At 36.1% G+C, this 18,613-nt stretch overlaps 1 protein-coding gene across 2 annotated transcripts; it reads right to left on the bottom strand.

Moving 5' to 3' along the window:
* Positions 1 to 1,241: 1,241 nt before the first annotated feature.
* On the bottom strand, positions 1,242 to 18,414 carry LOC133285171 (DNA ligase 6). 2 transcript variants are annotated; one of them, XM_061482357.1, is made up of 19 exons: positions 16,052 to 18,414; positions 15,797 to 15,914; positions 15,585 to 15,666; positions 14,745 to 14,847; positions 14,551 to 14,647; positions 12,996 to 13,098; positions 12,283 to 12,411; positions 10,420 to 10,467; positions 9,864 to 9,961; positions 9,637 to 9,702; positions 5,839 to 5,998; positions 5,634 to 5,741; positions 4,610 to 4,659; positions 4,068 to 4,102; positions 3,892 to 3,953; positions 3,647 to 3,808; positions 3,459 to 3,547; positions 2,130 to 2,229; positions 1,242 to 1,679 (listed from the first exon to the last, which is right to left on the bottom strand). In XM_061482357.1, the coding sequence occupies exons 1-19, from the start codon at positions 18,309 to 18,311 to the stop codon at positions 1,371 to 1,373; spliced, it is 4,179 nt and encodes a 1,392-aa protein (XP_061338341.1). In that variant the 5' UTR covers positions 18,312 to 18,414; the 3' UTR covers positions 1,242 to 1,370. The 2 variants fall into 2 exon arrangements, with proteins under 2 accessions (XP_061338341.1, XP_061338342.1); XM_061482358.1 differs by lacking the exons at positions 1,242 to 1,679; positions 2,130 to 2,229; positions 3,459 to 3,547; positions 4,610 to 4,659 and having other exon boundaries at positions 3,672 to 3,808.
* Positions 18,415 to 18,613: the final 199 nt, after the last annotated feature.

Raw genomic sequence — 18,613 nt, 5'->3', positions numbered from 1 at the left:
AAAGTTTTAAATGTTTCAACTACTAGAAATTACAATATAACCATTTAATATTGCATCATATTTGAAAAATAATTTTATGCTTTGACGAAATTAACAGCCTTTTAACAAAAGTGCGCAAATAAAATGGACACGTCTTCAGTCTTCATGTTTACAAATCAAACAAGTTTTAACGCTACAAATCAAACAAGTTTTTTTTTTTTTTTTTTTTTTTTTTTAAATAATCAAACAAGTTTTAACGTGACTGAACTGTTGGATTATAGGATAAACAATATATATAAACTATTTGTCCTTTTAAATGATACAATTTACATCATTTCATTCTCATAAAGAGGTGGAACCCACACTTTTATTATTTTTGTTCACTTTCCTTCCCCTTTATCTATCTCTTTCTCTTACTTAAAATGACACAACTTTACACCTTTAAAATAACATACATTTTTCCATACATATATATATATATATATATATAAACGGAAGAGATTCCCAAAGCCTAAGTCAGTTGAATAACACGTTTGTTTGTAAATTTTCTCAAGGAATGAAGCATTTCTTTTTCATTCTTCTTTCTCTATTTCACTCTCGAGTGTTTTTTAGCAAAACTCCATTAGACACCACTCAACCAGTGGACCACAAATAGATACCTTGGTGCATGGCAGAAGCCTCCTAATTGTACAGAGGACACTACTATGCCATCTACCAGTGAGGCGACCGCATCATGGACCATCAGCTATAGCGCAGGTGAATTTTCACAACTGTTAAGCTAATCAAGATGGTGTCCACTCTTTCTGAATATAATTTCTATGTTTTATGCCTATTCTTAATCCTAATAGAATGGAACGGCGGGCGTATCATTTAACCATATTCTAGAGCTACTTTGGATTTCGCAATATTTTTTCATTAATTACCCCAGATTCTTCCATTTCCATATAAAGATCATTTCCCTCATCCGCTCACCAACCCCACCAAATTCAGATACAACTCCTCGATATATCCAAGGGATGGAAGGGCAGAGGCCTTTGGTGTCCCCCCAGTCAAGAATTTGGGACATGCAGCTTACAAGTTGGCTATACTTGAGTTGCAATGGCTCATCTGCACTCCAAGTAACCTCTTTGTCTGTACCTTTCCATATGGACCAACAGGACAAATAACAGTGAAAGACTAAAGGGGAAGGAGGTCGTCATAGACTCATAAGGCTTGGCAAGTGAGTTGGTCAAATTTTGAAGTTGTATTTCTGAGTCCTACAAGCCAAGAGATTCGTTGTTAAAAACTTCTACACTGTACATATAAAACATTGAAACATCTGCAGTAAGCTGATACCCAGAAATACTATAAACATCAAGAACAGATTATATACACGAAAACCAAATCAACATTCAATCTTCAGCTGTGACATCCATCTTCCGAGTCTGAGAATGAAACATTTCAGCTATATCGGCAGCTGTGCTACATTCTTCAGGGTTTCTGTCTGACACACACCGAATAAATCTTGGAAATCTGATTGAGATGCCTCGAGAAGGATGAACTAAACCAATGGCAGCACGATGAACTGGGGAAACTGTAAAGTCTGCACCTCTTATTTCCCAAACAAGTTGCGGACAAAACCACAAGTCCGGTGCCTCTCCTGTTTGATAATATGGTGGTTTTTTGGACAAGACTTTGTCCCCAGAGAAGAATTCTTTCATCTGCAGCGCAATATAAATTTTCCCGTCAGTAATGATAAAAGAACCTTGCACGAAGTTAAAAACTTCCAAAAGGAAAAGAAAGTAGTTAATGAAACATTTGCGAGGGACCAGTTCATTCTTGTGTTATTACTACAGGGCAATTTTCTGTGTTAATGAAAAATTACTTTGGCATTCTTCAAGGTCCAGAATGTTTTTAGTGTGCTTTAGTGCCATTTTCCCGAATATGAATGACTAATGCATACTACTTGATGTCTACATAAAAAGGTTAAAAATGATCCATTATGAACAATGTATGCAAAAGTAACATAGTTGTGACATATTGACGATTCCAAGTGTTCAAATTTCAAAAACAAGACCAGGAAATAAAAAATTAGAAATACATCCTTCAACTTTCAAGATGAAAGAGTCTAGGAATTTAAAATATTTTAAGGATCACTCAACCATTTATACCTCTATGTAAAATGAATCTGAGAACCCAGACATCACACGGCATACACTTTGATAATCCTCAGTTTCAGGATTGAAACATGCCATAAGAAATGGACTATACCTGCAACAGCAAATGATCCAGATCAACAACAACAGGGCAATAAATCATTCTCTTATCCCAAAAATTCATTATGAAGCCACTGAAAATTGCATATTCCTTTCTCTGCCGCTACCTTTTCCATTTGATACATATTGGCAAAGTTCTTAAGATTATTACATAAGGAGCATCGACCACTGAGAAAGATAATAGAACCTCATGATTTCACTTGATGAACACAAAAGTTAATTCACAACTCCAGAGCATTACATGTCTTCATGTAGTCATGCTCATGTTTTTCCAATCACATGGAACATAGTAATTTCTAATAGTAACTTTTGCAAAATACAGTGTCGCTTAGATTTTTGGTAACTTATACCTGCTAACGTGCCATAGTTATCTATTATACTCTATATTTTCGTTTTGCTAGAGATAGAACTATTTTTTGTTGTGATTGCACGTAGAACAGATCTTTCACCCAAAAAATTTCACACTTAAAGAAGACCACCATCCATCTTTTGAGTCTTATCTGCTGAGTATCAGAACATGAAACAACACCATTACCCTGCACTATCTTCATTCTAAATTATTATTCGAACCAGACCACTACTGAAATTCATAAATTACCAGTGCACTGCTGCTTGGAAATTTATATTTTCACCTTTCAAAATCAAGTGTAATCTTTTTGTTATGACCAGAGCTTAACGGGGTTAAACCTATAGCAAAAATTACAATTAATTTTAATCAACGATATTACAAAGAGTAACTGCTCAACACTCACACCGGAATCCCAATACACCAAATATAAGCGCACTGTGAAAGATGTTTTACCCTAACTACTAAATTTACAAGTTCCTATTAGCCCGTCCCCTCCACTTCCACCACCTAATCTCCAATGAAAACACCTCCTTGGGTCACCGCAGGTTTGTCAGGTTAGTCACATGTTTGGTCAAGCGCAAAACTAAATACAAGTCACACATAACAATTTCATTGGTTGGAAGGAACTTCATGTATTCATATGGTTCAAATTAGATTTCTTTCATTTTTACCACTGGTGCTGAATGACATGGACTTGCTAGAGATACAAAGCAATTCTTGGCCAACCACCTAACAGCTTAAGCATTTAGAAAATTGGTCCTTGACAGAACTAATGTAGTAATGTGAAATAAAATACTTTTAATTCTATGCAAGTTTCATTGCAGCATCTTAAATAATTTCAGTAGACAAAAAAATTATGAAAGATGCTATATTACCATCCAGCTTTCCTTCCATTTCCATGCCAAGCACCAATTGGTACTAAATCAAGAGTATCATTTAATCCTTCCACATAATCTCGCTTGACCTACAAAATGAAACCTTAGAACGTTATACAGATTAAATACCTGTTTCTATGAGTGTATCTCTACCAAAGTGACCAAAGTCCTGTAGGGCAAAAAATAACCTTTAACCATTTATCAGAACGCTTTGATGGAGAATACCCAGCATCAACATCCAAAGATTTGACCATAATTCCTTCACATGAAGAGCGAAGTGCATCTTCCAGGAAAGCATTTATCTTAGTTAACGTGGCTTCACAGGTTAAGCAAGCATCATCTGCTTCGATCTACAATTAAAGAGTTCATATACATATATAGCACATCAAATGAATTTCACTAGAAAATAGTAATCATAAACTCAAGCACTTACAGTTGTTTCCTTTGCATACTCAAAATACCCAGGTTTCTCATCATGGAACAAATCCTTCAGATCTGTATAAGTTCCAAGAGATGCAAAAGGATTAAAATCAAAGTGTACTTTTGAGTTACAGTACATTTTTGTCTTGCCTGAAAATTCATAATCAAATAAAACGACTAGATGCATACGCTTTCGTCTTAGGCGGAGAGGAAAACCCAATAGCCTGCAAGCAGTACTTGAATGGTCAGTACAGACGACAGACTGTATTTGAAAGGCAATATCAACTGCTTAACAAGTATAATCTAACTCTCTTGAATATCACAAAATAAATCAATACTGGCTAACCTACTTCCTTTTAACCTGAGATCCACATGCTTGACGATCATTGATTAATAAGTGAAGAAAATCTCACATTTTTACCTTTTCTAGTTTTATGGTCTATAGTTGACTCTATACACAAGATAGCATTAAATTACACCATCTTGCACACTATCCATTGGTGCACCAAACATAGGATAGGCTAAAAGCTTATCAGGTAGATAGTTCAGCCTGTACTCCCATGTGACCAATATACGATCCCGCCTTATACAGTACAGTGCGCCAAACAAGGCCAATGGATTCAAAGAGACCACTTGCTAATATAATCATTTGTATATGCTCCACGACAATTTCTACCAACTTTGCAACAAATTATCATAAAAATGAGAAAAAGAAAGATTGAAATAATTACTGCTCTCCATTTGCAAACATGATATCAAAGACAAAGATGCAAATGTCCACCTGCATGAACAGAACATATCAGAAACAAATCCAGACAATTCAACTAGAAACAGAGTTGAAGAGAACTAGAGAAGCACAAAGGAAGATAAGAAGTTCTCCTAGAACAACTACAAAGGAACCAACTCACAAGGGAATTCCCTAAAGAGGAAAAAAACCATTAGCTCAACAGAGCCCTCCAATCCCTCTCAAACTTCCATGTTCTTGATAATTTCAAAAATACAAATGCGTACATCATACTAAAACCCTTCAGATAAATAAGCCATCGGACCAGCTAAATTTCTAAGGAAGTGAGTCATGTAACATTCCTATGATACTTAAATATTGGTTTTGATCTAATTATTAAAAACCTAAAAGTTGAATAACAATTGAGTTTAATGCTGTCCAGAGAGCAAACCATTATCAATATGCAGTGTGTTGAGATAGATTTCCACGAAACTTGCCCCCACAAGAAAACAGAACACCACCATAAACTAACTATTGTCATTCAAACTGTCCTTGTTAACTTGGCTGTTTCCAGCAATAGTTAATGTCATTAAGATACAGCTGTTAAAGGCATCGGCACATGGATTGCATGTTCCCAAAAGCCATGTGCAGTAACAATTTAGACATCTAGAGTAGCTGAGTTGTTATAAATTGAGATTTAGCAGTGGGTAATAAGGAAAGAGAAACAGAGTTTGCAAATATTTAGAGAGAGATAGAGAGGACAAGGCAAGGCACTCAGTCAGTCCCGGTCCTAAATAAGGGTTCAAAATACATAAGATTATAATTAACTCCTTAGAGAAAAAAGAACCTAAAACACTAATGTTTACATGGACTAATTGATTCTAATAATATTCTTAAAACTATTTACCAAAATACAGCATTTTTAGACATATTACCAAAACACTGTCCATGCTTAGTAAGTATCAAGTAAAGGATTTATGGCTTCAGGCAATAAATGCTATTAAGTTTTTTTAAGCACGCAAACTTCCAACCTTTATGCGCTCTGTAGTAACTAAAGTATCTTTGCTTCCTCTCCCACGTGAAGATAGCTCCTGGAAAGACATAATCCTAGATCCATTTTTTCTATCAATACCAACAACCTGAAAGGAACAAGAACCATAAAATTAGGAGTAAATAACAAGAACTTGATTAACAAGAACAAATATAAGAATATTATCGCAGAAAACATTTTTGTACTTCTGCATCTATAATGAAAGTTGATGCAACAGGCTTGCAGGAATCCTTAATTATGTCGATCAGATCAGGAAATCTTGATGTCGATTCATCTCCATTTCTTGAAAAGACACAAATTGATCCATCAAGTAATCTGTGAATTTGAGCTCGCTGACCATCATACCTAGAATTAAATTTAACTCAATTCAACAAGTGATGTAAAAGAGAAGTGCAATTCATCCTTGCAAAACAGAGACAAGTAATGCCAAATGATCTCAATCAACATCAACATCAACAACACCTTTATCCCAAATTAATTGGGGTCGGTGGTAGATGAACCCACATGAAAGATACAAAACGGTTGAAAAAAAGTAAAAAAATAAATAAAAAATAAAAAATAAATAAATAAGAATACACAAATAAAATAATAAAATAAAATAAAATGAAATAAAAATATATGTATATATAAATAAATAAAAGTAAAAAAGAAAGGGACAAGAAGAAGTGGGGGAAATGAAGGGGAAAAGGACTAAAAAAGGACCATCTGGAACATAGGAATAACAGCGAGTCTAACCCTCCACCATACTTATAGCTTTTCTCCATTCCTTTCTAAGACATACTGTCCGCCAATCTATATCCCACTCCATTAAATCTTGTTTTACTACTTTCCCCCAAGTAAGCTTCGGCCTACCTCTGCCTCTTTTTGTGTTTAGCTCTTGGTAACAAACTTCTGTTCTTACAGGAGCATCCATGGGTCTTCTCATCACGTGCCCAAACCACCTCAATCTATGTTCTCTCATCTTCTCGGCTACCGGTACTACTCCGACCTTTCGTCGAATATCTTCATTTCTTATCTTATCCATCCTTGTGTACCCACACATCCACCTTAACATCCTCATCTCTGCTACTCCCATCTTATGCTCATGTTGCCTATGTGCTGGCCAGCATTCCGCTCCATATAGCATTGCCGGTCGTACTGCCGTTTTATAGAATTTTCCTTTTAACTTCAGGGGAATTTTGCGGTCACACAAAAATGCAGATGCACTACGCCATTTCATCTACCCTGCTCTGATTCTGTGATTTACATCCTCATCAATCTCTCCACCATTTTGTAAAATGGAGCCCAAGTATTTAAAAGCATTTTTTTTGGGTACCTCTTGACCATTTAGATGCACAGGTTCTTGGTCCTCATCTTGTACCAGAGAAAACTCACACTTCAGATACTCAGTCTTGCTTCGACTTAATGTGAATCCTCTGGATTCCAATGTGCTTCTCCACAATTCAAGTTTTCTATTAACACCCTCCTTGCTCTCATCAATAAGCACAATATCGTCTGCAAAAAGCATACACCATGGCACTTCCTCTTGAATATCTTTTGTTAGTTCATCCATAACTAAGGCAAATAGGTAAGGACTTAGAGCCGACCCTTGGTGTACACCTACCGTGATAGGAAAATAACTTGATGATCCGTTACAAGCTTTTACACATGTAGTAGCCCCATCATACATATCCTTGATTGCCTTTACATACTTTAATGGAACCTTTTTCTTCTCCAGGACCCACCATAAAACTTTCCTTGGAACCCTATCGTATGCTTTCTCAAGGTCTATGAACACCATATGCAAGTCCTTCTTCTTTTCTCGGTATCTTTCCATTAGTTGTCGCATCAAGAAAATGGCTTCCATGGTACATCTTCCTGGCATAAATCCAAATTGATTTACAGAAACCTTGGTATCTCTCCTCAAGCGATGTTCAATAACCCTCTCCCACAGCTTCATAGTATGACTCATTAGCTTAATGCCTCTATAGTTTGAACAATTCTGTATATCTCCCTTATTTTTGTAGATAGGCACAATCATACTTTTCCTCCATACATCAGGCATCTTATTCGTCTGGAGAATCTTATTAAAAAGATTGGTCAACCATTTTATTGCCACATCCCCCAGGCCTCTCCACACTTCAATAGGGACACCATCAGGCTCCAAGGCTTTATTAGTCTTCATCTTTAAAGCCTCCTTAACTTCATGTGTATTAATTCTGCGTACAAATCTTCTATTCATATCATCATACGCGTCCTCTAAGTCCACCTCGCTTGTATTTCCATCCCCATTAAACAGCTTGTTGAAGTATTTCAACCATCTTTCATTTACATCTTCATCTCTCACCAGAAGTTTTTGATTTTCATCCTTGATGCATCTAACTTGAGTGAGGTCTTTACTTTTCTTATCCCTTATCCTTGCAAGTTTATAAATACCTCTTTCACCATCCTTGCTCCCAAGACTTTTATACAACTCGTCGAAAACCTTGCCTCTCGCTTCTCGCACTGCTTTCTTTGCATTTTTTCTCGCCAATCTAAACTTTTGCAGGTTCTCTTCATTGGGACTTTTATGCAAAGATCTAAAGCACTCCTTCTTATGTTTAATTGCCTCTTGCACCTCTCCATTCCACCACCATGTTTCCTTTGTATGAAATCCATTTCCTTTGCTTTCTCCCAACACCCTCCTTCCCAAATTTTGAATACACTTAGCCATCTCATTCCATATTGCATTTACTCCTCCATCAAACTCCCAAGGTCCTTCGTGCAACATTCTATCATTGAACTCTCTCTCTTTTCCCTCCTTAAGCTTCCACCACCTTATCCTTGGATTCTGAGCCCTCTTCTTCATTGTACGTACTTTGTTGAACCGAACATCCAAGACTACCAGCTTATGTTGCGTAGCAACACACTCTCCAGGGTAGACCTTACATTCGACACAAGAAGTTCTATCTTCTCTTCTAGCCAAATGATCTCAATATTTAATAAAAATCACCCGATTGAAAAACATTACTACTAGAATAAACAAACAAGACCAGAATTTCAAATCTCTCCAAGATGTGTTTCTCATAAGAAGTTCGGGGTTGAAAGAGATTTTACAAGCTGCACATAATGGAAATGAAGCAATTTGAGTTTTTGCATTCCTTACTGCTTCACTTTTGTGCAATAATGCAAGTAATTACTGTACAATGAGTATTACCACAGTTCTTCATTATCATAAGTTTTCAGTATAAACATCAAACACGCCGGATTAAGTTTTTGAAATGGTCACAAAAGAAATGGATTTGTAGTTAAATATCAGTAGATGTAACAATGCATCAGGAACTAGCTCATAGTTTACAAGATTGAACTCCCAATCACAAACTACGGACCAATGAACAAAACAGCATTATAACTAGATTATAAATTCTTTTGACTAATCAGAAATCAGAATTGTCAGATTAATATTTCAAAACTTGAATCATGGAATGTTAGAAGGTTCAGTTTTGATTTTGCAATAGCAATCCAATGAGTCTGCCTTGCACCAGCATTCCTACCTTTGAGACCATTTTGAAAGGGTAAATGACTCTTTACTTTAGCTACTTTCAAGAAGGATTTTTTTCTTTAATTATTGATTTCTAGTTTTTTTATTTAATCACCTTGCCAAAATCAGTCTAGAACGCCTATTAGTATAAGTAATGTTTTCAAAAGAGTTTATATATATGCACTACAACTCTACAAGATTCATCAAATTAGATGCTCTATTGTTATAGCATTCACCTACAAATTTTGAGGCACACCACTTGGAGTGATGTATATCAGATTACTACATTAACACCAGCATTGCTTTAACAACAACAACCAGCCCACTGTGATCAAAACTTCAAATCACCCCTTAAAATTATGTATCCAACCAAGATTTTAAATGCCTACTTGCTTCCCCATGTCCATTGTCGCATGCAATCTGTCAAGTGAGACAAAGAGCATAAAGATAAAAGGAAAATAATTGATTACAGAATAGGACATACTTATATTCACATGTAAATGCTTTATTTTGAAACAGCTTCAATACTTGGGGAATGCCATTGGTGATCCTGCGAAGAATGAAAAAGGAAAAATACCCAAAAAAAAAGGGTAGTGTTGAGAAAAATAAGTGAGTACTCCTGAAGTTAAGAAAAGGAGGTTCTATTAACCTGAAATCCAATCACAAACACAAACTACTCAAGAAAGGGCCAGTATATGGTATAGTATATACTTCGCAAGCATAGGCTTAATAGGGATTCCTGGAATCATTGATAAATTTGAAACCGAAAAATCAATGCCTGTGTTCATGAGAGATGGGACTATGAGAGCCTGCATAAAATAAATGAAATGAAAATGCATAACATCATAAGATCACTGCATTATTACTCATATAGGGTAAAAACTAGGTACATTATCCTCAACAAGTCTACATTTACACAAACAAATATGACAGACCATCAAGAGAAATTCGGAACAATTTAACAAACAGCTATTAGAGATTCACACAAACTGCACATCAGCAATTACTGGTAATAGTTATATCCAACATAGTCAGTGCTTGGTCACATTGAATGCTGGTGATGTAAGCCTATAATACTTTTGCATTTTCACATTAAACAACAGCTATTCAGAAACAAAAATGTAGAAACGTTTAGCACCTAGCTTCCTATCTCCTAATATACAAGAGAGTAATGCAGACAACAGCCTCATGAGTGTAATAATGCTCTGTTTTCAATCATAAAAGATATAAACAGGCAAGACTCACTATTCAAATATTCAAAACTTACCAAATTTGGCAGAATGTTATATGCTTCAACAACTGCCACAGAAAGGACCTGTAGAGGTGGGGGGACATTATTAGTCACAGAAATCTCCAAATACATAATTATTATTCTGAATTTACCAACAAATCCCTAAAATTTTGAGGATCAGCTCTTTGCTTCAGAATGAAGGCAACAAGCTCTTCCTGGCAAAAATATAATCATGTTTTTTCTATAAAATATGAATCCATATGAGAGAAAAGAAATACAATGCAGGAGGATCAGAAATCCTCCTAAAACAAGGAAAGAAGGAAAAAAAGAAAGAAAACAGAAGAAAATATGTCAGCTCAGCAGAGCATAATCAGTCCAGCTGCATGTCAGCCAAAGACACAAACCTCAATAAATCCATATATTGAAACCCACAAAAAGGCTGAGAATATAAATCTTTCCTACAAAAGACAAGAAGGAAGATATATCTGGCTAAAGAGTCTAGTGTTAGGCTTTATCCAAATGGTTCCCATACAGCAAAAAGCGCAATTTTAAGGCACCTCACTTTCCTTTCCACTCCCAAAACCTTTCTGAATGGGTCAACTAAATGGGTGCTAAGTAAGGAAAAATAAAATGTTTGCAAATGGCTCACAACTTATTCCACAAGTGCCAAGCTACCTCCCAATGCAAAGATAGATGGCTAATTCTTTTATAATATTTTTGGCGTACAAAACAAGTTGCATGAACCTTATGAACATGTAACAAATTATTGGTACGAAAAAGGATCTCAAAGCTTACTTTTGAAAATGGTTACAAGTCAAAAAATAAAATAAAAAATAAATAAATAAAAATACAAGGACAAGATAAGGGTAAACCTTCTATGTTTGGGCCAACGGGAATGTTAGATAAATGAAAAGGAATCAAGAATGCTAAGAATTGAAACCAAATCTACAGTCACTGAATCATTAAAGTTCCATAAAAGTTTCGAGACTACTGTACAGTTGTTTTTGCATTGTCTAGGAGCTGGTTACACAAAGAATAGGCTTATCGGTTCTTACAAAACTAGGTTTATCCAAGGAATTTGTCATAATTCTTTGTTAGTTATAGAGGTTTTGGCAGGAAGTCAGGAACATAGAAGATAATGGTCTCATGAAGGTGCACTATTCATGCTGCTACTTGGGCAGCGCATAATGCTTGAATATTTAATAAGTTTCTGTAATTGAATCACCCATTCGACTGAATTGCTTATTTGGCCTTTTGTTTTGAAAGGGAGGGTTAGGGTCATGGTACATGGTAGTTTGGTGCCTAGGAATGTCAGCTTACCTAGCAACTGGTTATGGCATTTACCTCTGGAATCACATTCTCTCTGGCATCCAGTAATTCAGAGCAAGTAATGGATTAAACAGAATGGGTGGGATTAGCAAGCTTTACATAACTGATGTGCTTTCTTGTTTGATCATCTAGTATTTTCTTTTCCTTTCTTTAAGGAGGGTTTATTATCCTCTGTTCCTGTACTTTCTTTCCCATATCTGATAATATTTCTTCTATTATTGAAAAGTAAAAACAAGGATGTCCCTTTGTTCAATATACAGAGGGGTTTAAAGGAGTAGCTATATTGGTGATGTCTTGTATGTTATTCATGCTTGTTTCTTTTTATATCTCCAAGAAGGTTACATTATCCTTTGAATTATTTATTCTCTTTTTCTCTGAGTAATCAAATCTGCTATTATCCTATTAAATTAAATGAAAGCTCCTCTACGTATAAAATGCCATATTAAAAGTAATTATTATGACAAAAAATAATATCAACCGTTAAAAAGCAGACAGAATAGTAATATAGAACATTAAATTATTAATACATAATCCTGGTCATAGGTAAAGGCGAAAGATTGCATAATGGACCTGAAGCTTCTCCTTCAAATTTTCTGCAGTTTCTTCTTCGTGCACAGAAGGGCAAGAATTCATAACAACAGCATGAGCCAATGCAGGCAAAACAGTTCTGAGCATTGCCCCAATCCTTAAGTTCCTGACCTACACAAGAAGCTAAATTGAAAACCAAAGGACACTTGCCACTTGCATACAGGGATAAAAATATTAAAAAAAAAAATGCATTTGAGAAACATACTACCAGCCACCACTTTATATATACATGAGATAGATTATACTTACAACCTTTTTTTTCTTTACAATCACTTTGCTACCGTTAAATCAAAATCAAATTAATGGCTCTCATTCAATGTCATTTTGTAACCATTAATTTGATTTTGATACAACAATAAGGACAATGATTCTAAGAGGTTGTAAAGAAAAAGAAATTGCAAGCATAACCTCTCTCCCCCCTCTTATATATATATATACACACACACACTCTCAGAACAGTAAATATTGAAACACACTGTATAGAAAGAGAATATCAGAAGTCTAGCCAGGTATGATAGTAGATTACACACACCTTGATGAAATTTATCTAAATACAACATAAATACCTAGACATATCAATTAGTAAGTACTTCTGTAAGCCCTCATTAAGGCTTGTAGCATACTTTGACCTTTAAACGGGGTAACCTCCGCTTCCCCCCTAAACTTCTATCCACCCTAAAAATTTAGATATTTACCAAGGTCCGTACAAGAAACTTTATCTCCTTCTCACGGCAGGAACGCATGAGATGAACAATGATGCCTTTCTTCCGAAATGTGCTTCCATTGCCTGTTTGTACACTGATGGGCATTACATAAGAACATGTAGAACAAAACTAAAAGTTTACCTAACTAAATAGCAATGAAAAACTGATTGAATTGATAGAGAAGAGAATGCAATAAAAACATAAAAATGTTACAACTAGGTATAATACACTTTTGGTCCTTTTACAATTCATAAATGTACAATTTTGGACCCCTGGTTCCAAGAAACAAAATTACCACCAAGAATCAACAAAGACATAGTAACCAGAAATTGATCTCCTAATAGTGATCATTTATCAGTATATAAAATGCCACAACCTAGAGCTCCTTCGCTCATAGCATAGGGATTAAGGTTTTGACTTTCAACCATTATGCAACCTTACCCTTGCATTTTTCCAGAAAGGCTATTTCTTAGACTTGAAGCCGTAACTTTCCAATTACAAGGAACAACCTTACTGCTGCTCCAAGACTCACCCTACTGTCGTTTCCACATATGCACAATGAAAATTACATATCTGTAAGTCCATAACTTTAAGGTTTGCAATTCCATATGCTAGAGCAAAGGACGGCCTATCAGCCCACTATGAGGATTTTTTTTTTTTTTCATGCAAATTCAAAAGACTAAGGTCGCACACTGAAAAATTATTAGAAATACAAGTATAGTACGGCTACTACAAGCCAAACCAATGTCACTCAATGCACACTAATATAGTAATACTTTAACAGATCATCTAATTAGTCATCAAATAGGAGTTTTGTCACAATGTACTCGGGCTTATGGTGAATTCTATACATGGGAACATATTCATAAACTGTTTTATAATACACACACATCAACATCACCAACACCTTTATCCCAAACTAGTTGGGGTCAGTAGCAGATGAACCCAAATGAAAAATACAAAAAAATAGAGAAAAAAAGATAAAAAAAAAATTATATATATATATATAACATTATCCATTAAAAAACAGCAATAAACAATTAAAAGGAAAAATAAATTGAAAATAAAGATACATAAGAGGACAAAAGAATAAGAAAGTACAAATAAAAAATAAAAATAAAGAAATAGATGGATAAAAAATAAAATAAAAAAATAAAATACATAAATAAATAAATAAGAGAAGAAAAACTGAGAGGAAAAAAGAAATAAAAAAAGAAGGAAAGAAATTAAAAAAAAAAGAGGTAAAGAGAGAAAGAAAGGGAGATAAAGGGGAAAAGGATTAAAAAGGGACCATATGGAACATAAGAAGAAAAAAGCGTCTAACCCTCCAGAATGCTAATAGCTTTCATCTAACACACACACATACATATTTATAATTTTAAATTATCTAAAGTGAATAACATGTTACCACATATAGAGTTCACCATGAACCTAAGTCTATAGTAATGACTCTCAGCTAAACATTTGAAAAGCAGACAATCGAGTGGTAAATTATATCCCTAGTAAGGTCATAATCTACAATCGGAAACAGAATGGTTGTTAATACCTTATCTTTTGTAGAGCAGAGAAAACATCCTTTATTAGAAGTGGTGCTGGTGGTGCAAGCAATCTTTGTGTTTGACGACACTCTTGAGCAACATCACCTTTCACAATCCCAGGTTATTTAATAGTTATTCAAAATCCTCACGGACTGAATAGGTTTAGTAAAACAATCAAAAACTATGAGAACAATCATCCAACCAAGATCACCAAATTTGTTATACATCTCCCTTATTTTCGATCGGTTTGTTCCGCATGACTCTTCAAGTGCAGCAGTGACTAAACTTCCACCAATATTTAGTTCCTGCATAATAGTACATACACGGAACTTTCTTAGTACATAATAACCCTCGTTGCCATACAGTAGACTGCTATACCCTGTGTCAAACAATTGCCAATTTGTCATCATGGAAAGGCTAAAGAACATAAATGATTAACAACAATAAATAGTAATGTACTTTTTCAGAAAATATTTATTTTCAACAAAGCAACCTTTAAATCGGCTGCTGGATTTTAGTGGAAACTTTTTTTAATTATAACTACAAATTCCCTTTCACCTCCTATAGAAAGAAAAAAAAAATAGTGCAGATTACAGAGTGACAAAATGGGCCCTGCTTCCTACAGACGCACATGTTATTTACCATAAAAGTAATAAATAAATAACTATTGTCTCAAAACAAAGGCTAAAATCCTCGCTGCCATGATCCAAAGAAAAGGGAGGAAGAAAAAACAAAATAGCAATTCAAAGAAAAACTAAGGGATGTAAAATGGTCAATTTGATACATAGAGGCACCTTCAACCAACATGAAGGGCTAAAATAGCATATAAAACCAATTATCAATGTGTTCTTGAAGAAACTCAGGTCCTAGATTTTCAGGTGAAAAAAATGTCTAGAACTTAAACAGCCTTACATAAAAGAGCAAAGGAACAGGATCCAGGTTTTGATTTTTCTAAATCAGCAAGTTCAAGTATCACTCTCATTAATGCTAAAGATGGTGAAAGTCAGAACTTCCAAATTATCAAAACCAAAAATATACCTACCATATTTTCATGGTCCGGAGCAATTTTGTTTGTACATAGATACACAGCAGGAAGAACATCTGCTGGAGACAAGGCCAACAAACTGCATGATAGAAACATTGGATGCAGATAGTGTTCCTCAATCAGCCAATTACTGGTAAAATTGTTTCAATACTCCATAAAAGGAGAAGAAAAATGGATAATACAAAGAATGTGATCAGTATAAAAGGAACCTTCTGAACATATTGCATAACATTGAAGTAGCTTTTATCTTTCCTTTCTCATCCTCAAGTAGGTTGAAGGTTCGTGCAAGATGTAAATATGGTGCAGGCTCTCCATCTCTCCAACACGCTGGTCATTTTTGCCAGTTGTATAGATATTTTACAAGACAGATCAAGAACAAAAAGAGTAAATATAAAATTAAGTGCAGTAAATTAAAAACTCCTTTTAAACCACTATATTTGAAAGATAAAAAAATTAACACAAACCATGTTCTTTAGGGTTGTATTTCTTAGGTGGTAAACATACATGAGTTGCATCTACATTATCTCTTAACACTCTCTGCACAGAAATATCAGGTATAATTGTCAATTCCTGTGACACATACTTCTTCTCTAAAGGTCTGCCGATTTTGCACTCTGCTTGAACTGATATTTCATTTTCACCAAGATTGCCAGAATTACAATAATACATATCCAAAGCCTTATTAACATCTCCTTTTGCCTTCTCAATTATAGTGATGGCATACTTTTTTAACGACTCATTCCCGTTTATTATTTGCATAAACTGATCAATCTCATCCTTATATAATTCTCCAACATCATTTGGCAACAAGTCTTCAACTTTAGGGCTTTGGTCAAAATGATCAGATTGAGTACTACCAGGCATATCAGGCAATACTTTGCTGAAGAATCTTGTTATAGCGGGCTGCTTTGAACCACTTGATTCTGATTTTGCTCTGGCTTTTACTTTCTTGTTTGGCTTACTTTCACTACTTTTCTTCCTTTTGGCTGGGGAAAAGCGATTTGGTACTGTATGCCTCAGGTTAGTTAATTTAGATTCTTGACTTGGAAAAATGTCAACATTGCTGTAAGTCTTGTTTGTATTAATGCATGTTTTTGAAAGTGAATCAGTGTCACTTGACGAGCAGCACTTGGACATTGAAACAGAAGTTTGAGAGGAATATACTTGCTGATGAAATTCCGTTTCACGTTCATAGAAATTAGAAACAGCTTCAACAACATTGCTCCCTGAGATGCTGATCAGATCTAACACCTGGCTTCGAGTGACCCATGTGGGCAAACAACAACTAAGTTCTTGAATTATTTTTTCTTTTTCTTCATCATTTAGTAAAGTAGGATCTCGTGTGCAAGTTTCTCCAGTAAAAGAGGACAAACTCACAGCATTATCTGGATTAATACTTCTATTTCCTTCCCTGTCAGATGCCCCGATTTCTTTCTCGATGCCTTGCCCTGTTTTCAAAGCATCACTAACATCCTTCTCAACCATTTCACCTGCACCACGACGAAAACCCCTTAAAAACTCCTGCTTGTTGGCTGTCTCATCAACTAATCCAGCAAAATACTTCCTCATTTTGTTAGCATGTTTACTGTCACTTTTCTCAACATCCAAACCCACCGTAGGAACAACACGCTTCGGTTTCAAAAACTTTACATATTCCCTGAGCTCCTCATAGTTCGAATGCTCACTATACGGCACAAGATGAATCTGAAACGAATCCTTAGACCTCACAGCAAACCTATTGCGCTTCACTTCATAGGTCCATCCAGTCGGAACAAAACCAACAACCTTTGAGTACCCTCTCTCAGTCATAATCTCCTTCATTCTAACAAAATTGGGCCTAAAGTAAGGCCAAGTCTCCCCCAAGACATTCCACCCAACAACATGAATATTAGTTTCCAATCCATCCTCAGTAAACACACCACTCTCTCCATACCCAAGAGCCCGCAAAACCTGCATCTTCCTAGCATCCACGTGTATCTTCCGGTTAAACCTCCTGGCAAGCTCAAGCAAAATCCTCTCTTTCCCAATGACATAAGTAGCAACAAGAAACAAAACACTGTTATTATCATCGCACTCACCCTCAACACTCTCCACAACACCAACAACATAATCAACAGACTCGTCTTGTGAAGGAAACAAAAACTTAGGGTGGCAATAGGTAGTGTCTAAGAACACAGCATCAGCACCAATAAACGGAGCGAGAGCAGGTTCCGATACCATCGAACTACAAAACCGGAAATCGCCAGTGTGAACATACCTCTCGCAGTTGATTCCGTCGGCGGCGGCGGGGATTTTGAAGAGGAATTGGACGGCGCCAGGGCAGTGGTTGGCGTCGACGAGGGTGATTTCGGAGCCGTCGATTTGAAGCGGTTGGCGGAGAGGGAGAGGGAATACGAAGGGGGAGGGGACATTGAGGACATGGAGGAGGAGGTTGGCGGTGGTGTCGGAGCAGAAGATGATGCCGCGGGACCAGGTGGAGGAGAGGCCGGCGTAGTGGTCGGAGTGGAAGTGGGAGAGGAAGTAGGAGACGGAGTAGTCGCCGGCGTAGCGGAAGGCGTCGACGAGGAAGCGGGTTTTGGGGATGAGTTTGGAGTGGGGGAAGGAGGGTGGGACTGGGACGGAGGAGGGTGGTGACGGTGGTGGTGAAGAAGGTTGAAGAGATTTGTGGGCGGTGAGGTACAATTGGGTGGAGTTTAGGGTTTGGGGTTTGGATTTGGAATCCATGAAATGCAAGAGAAATAAAGGGTCGGGTCAGGTCCGGTGAGATTGATATTGGAATGAAAGAAGAAGCATTTCCGGCTTAACAATCAGAAATGAGAAATGAGCGGTTTCTAATTGGTTGGGGTTTTTTGAGTTTTCCAATTTACCAGGGAAGTGGCTAGACATATGGCGCCAAAACAACCAGTGAGTGTTTTTTTTTTTTTTTTCGGGAGTGTTGGCTCGAATTCGACGAGTCACCGAAATAAATTTTAGATGCATCTGCAAGGGACATTGATGATTGTCGCACCCTTTAATAAAAATTTACT

Source organism: Gastrolobium bilobum, unplaced genomic scaffold (assembly GCF_033153095.1).
Source record: "Gastrolobium bilobum isolate Gb01-03AN ecotype WA unplaced genomic scaffold, APGP_CSIRO_Gbil_v1 utg7917, whole genome shotgun sequence".
NCBI lineage: Eukaryota > Viridiplantae > Streptophyta > Magnoliopsida > Fabales > Fabaceae > Gastrolobium > Gastrolobium bilobum.
This window is presented reverse-complemented; position numbering and strand designations above follow the sequence as displayed.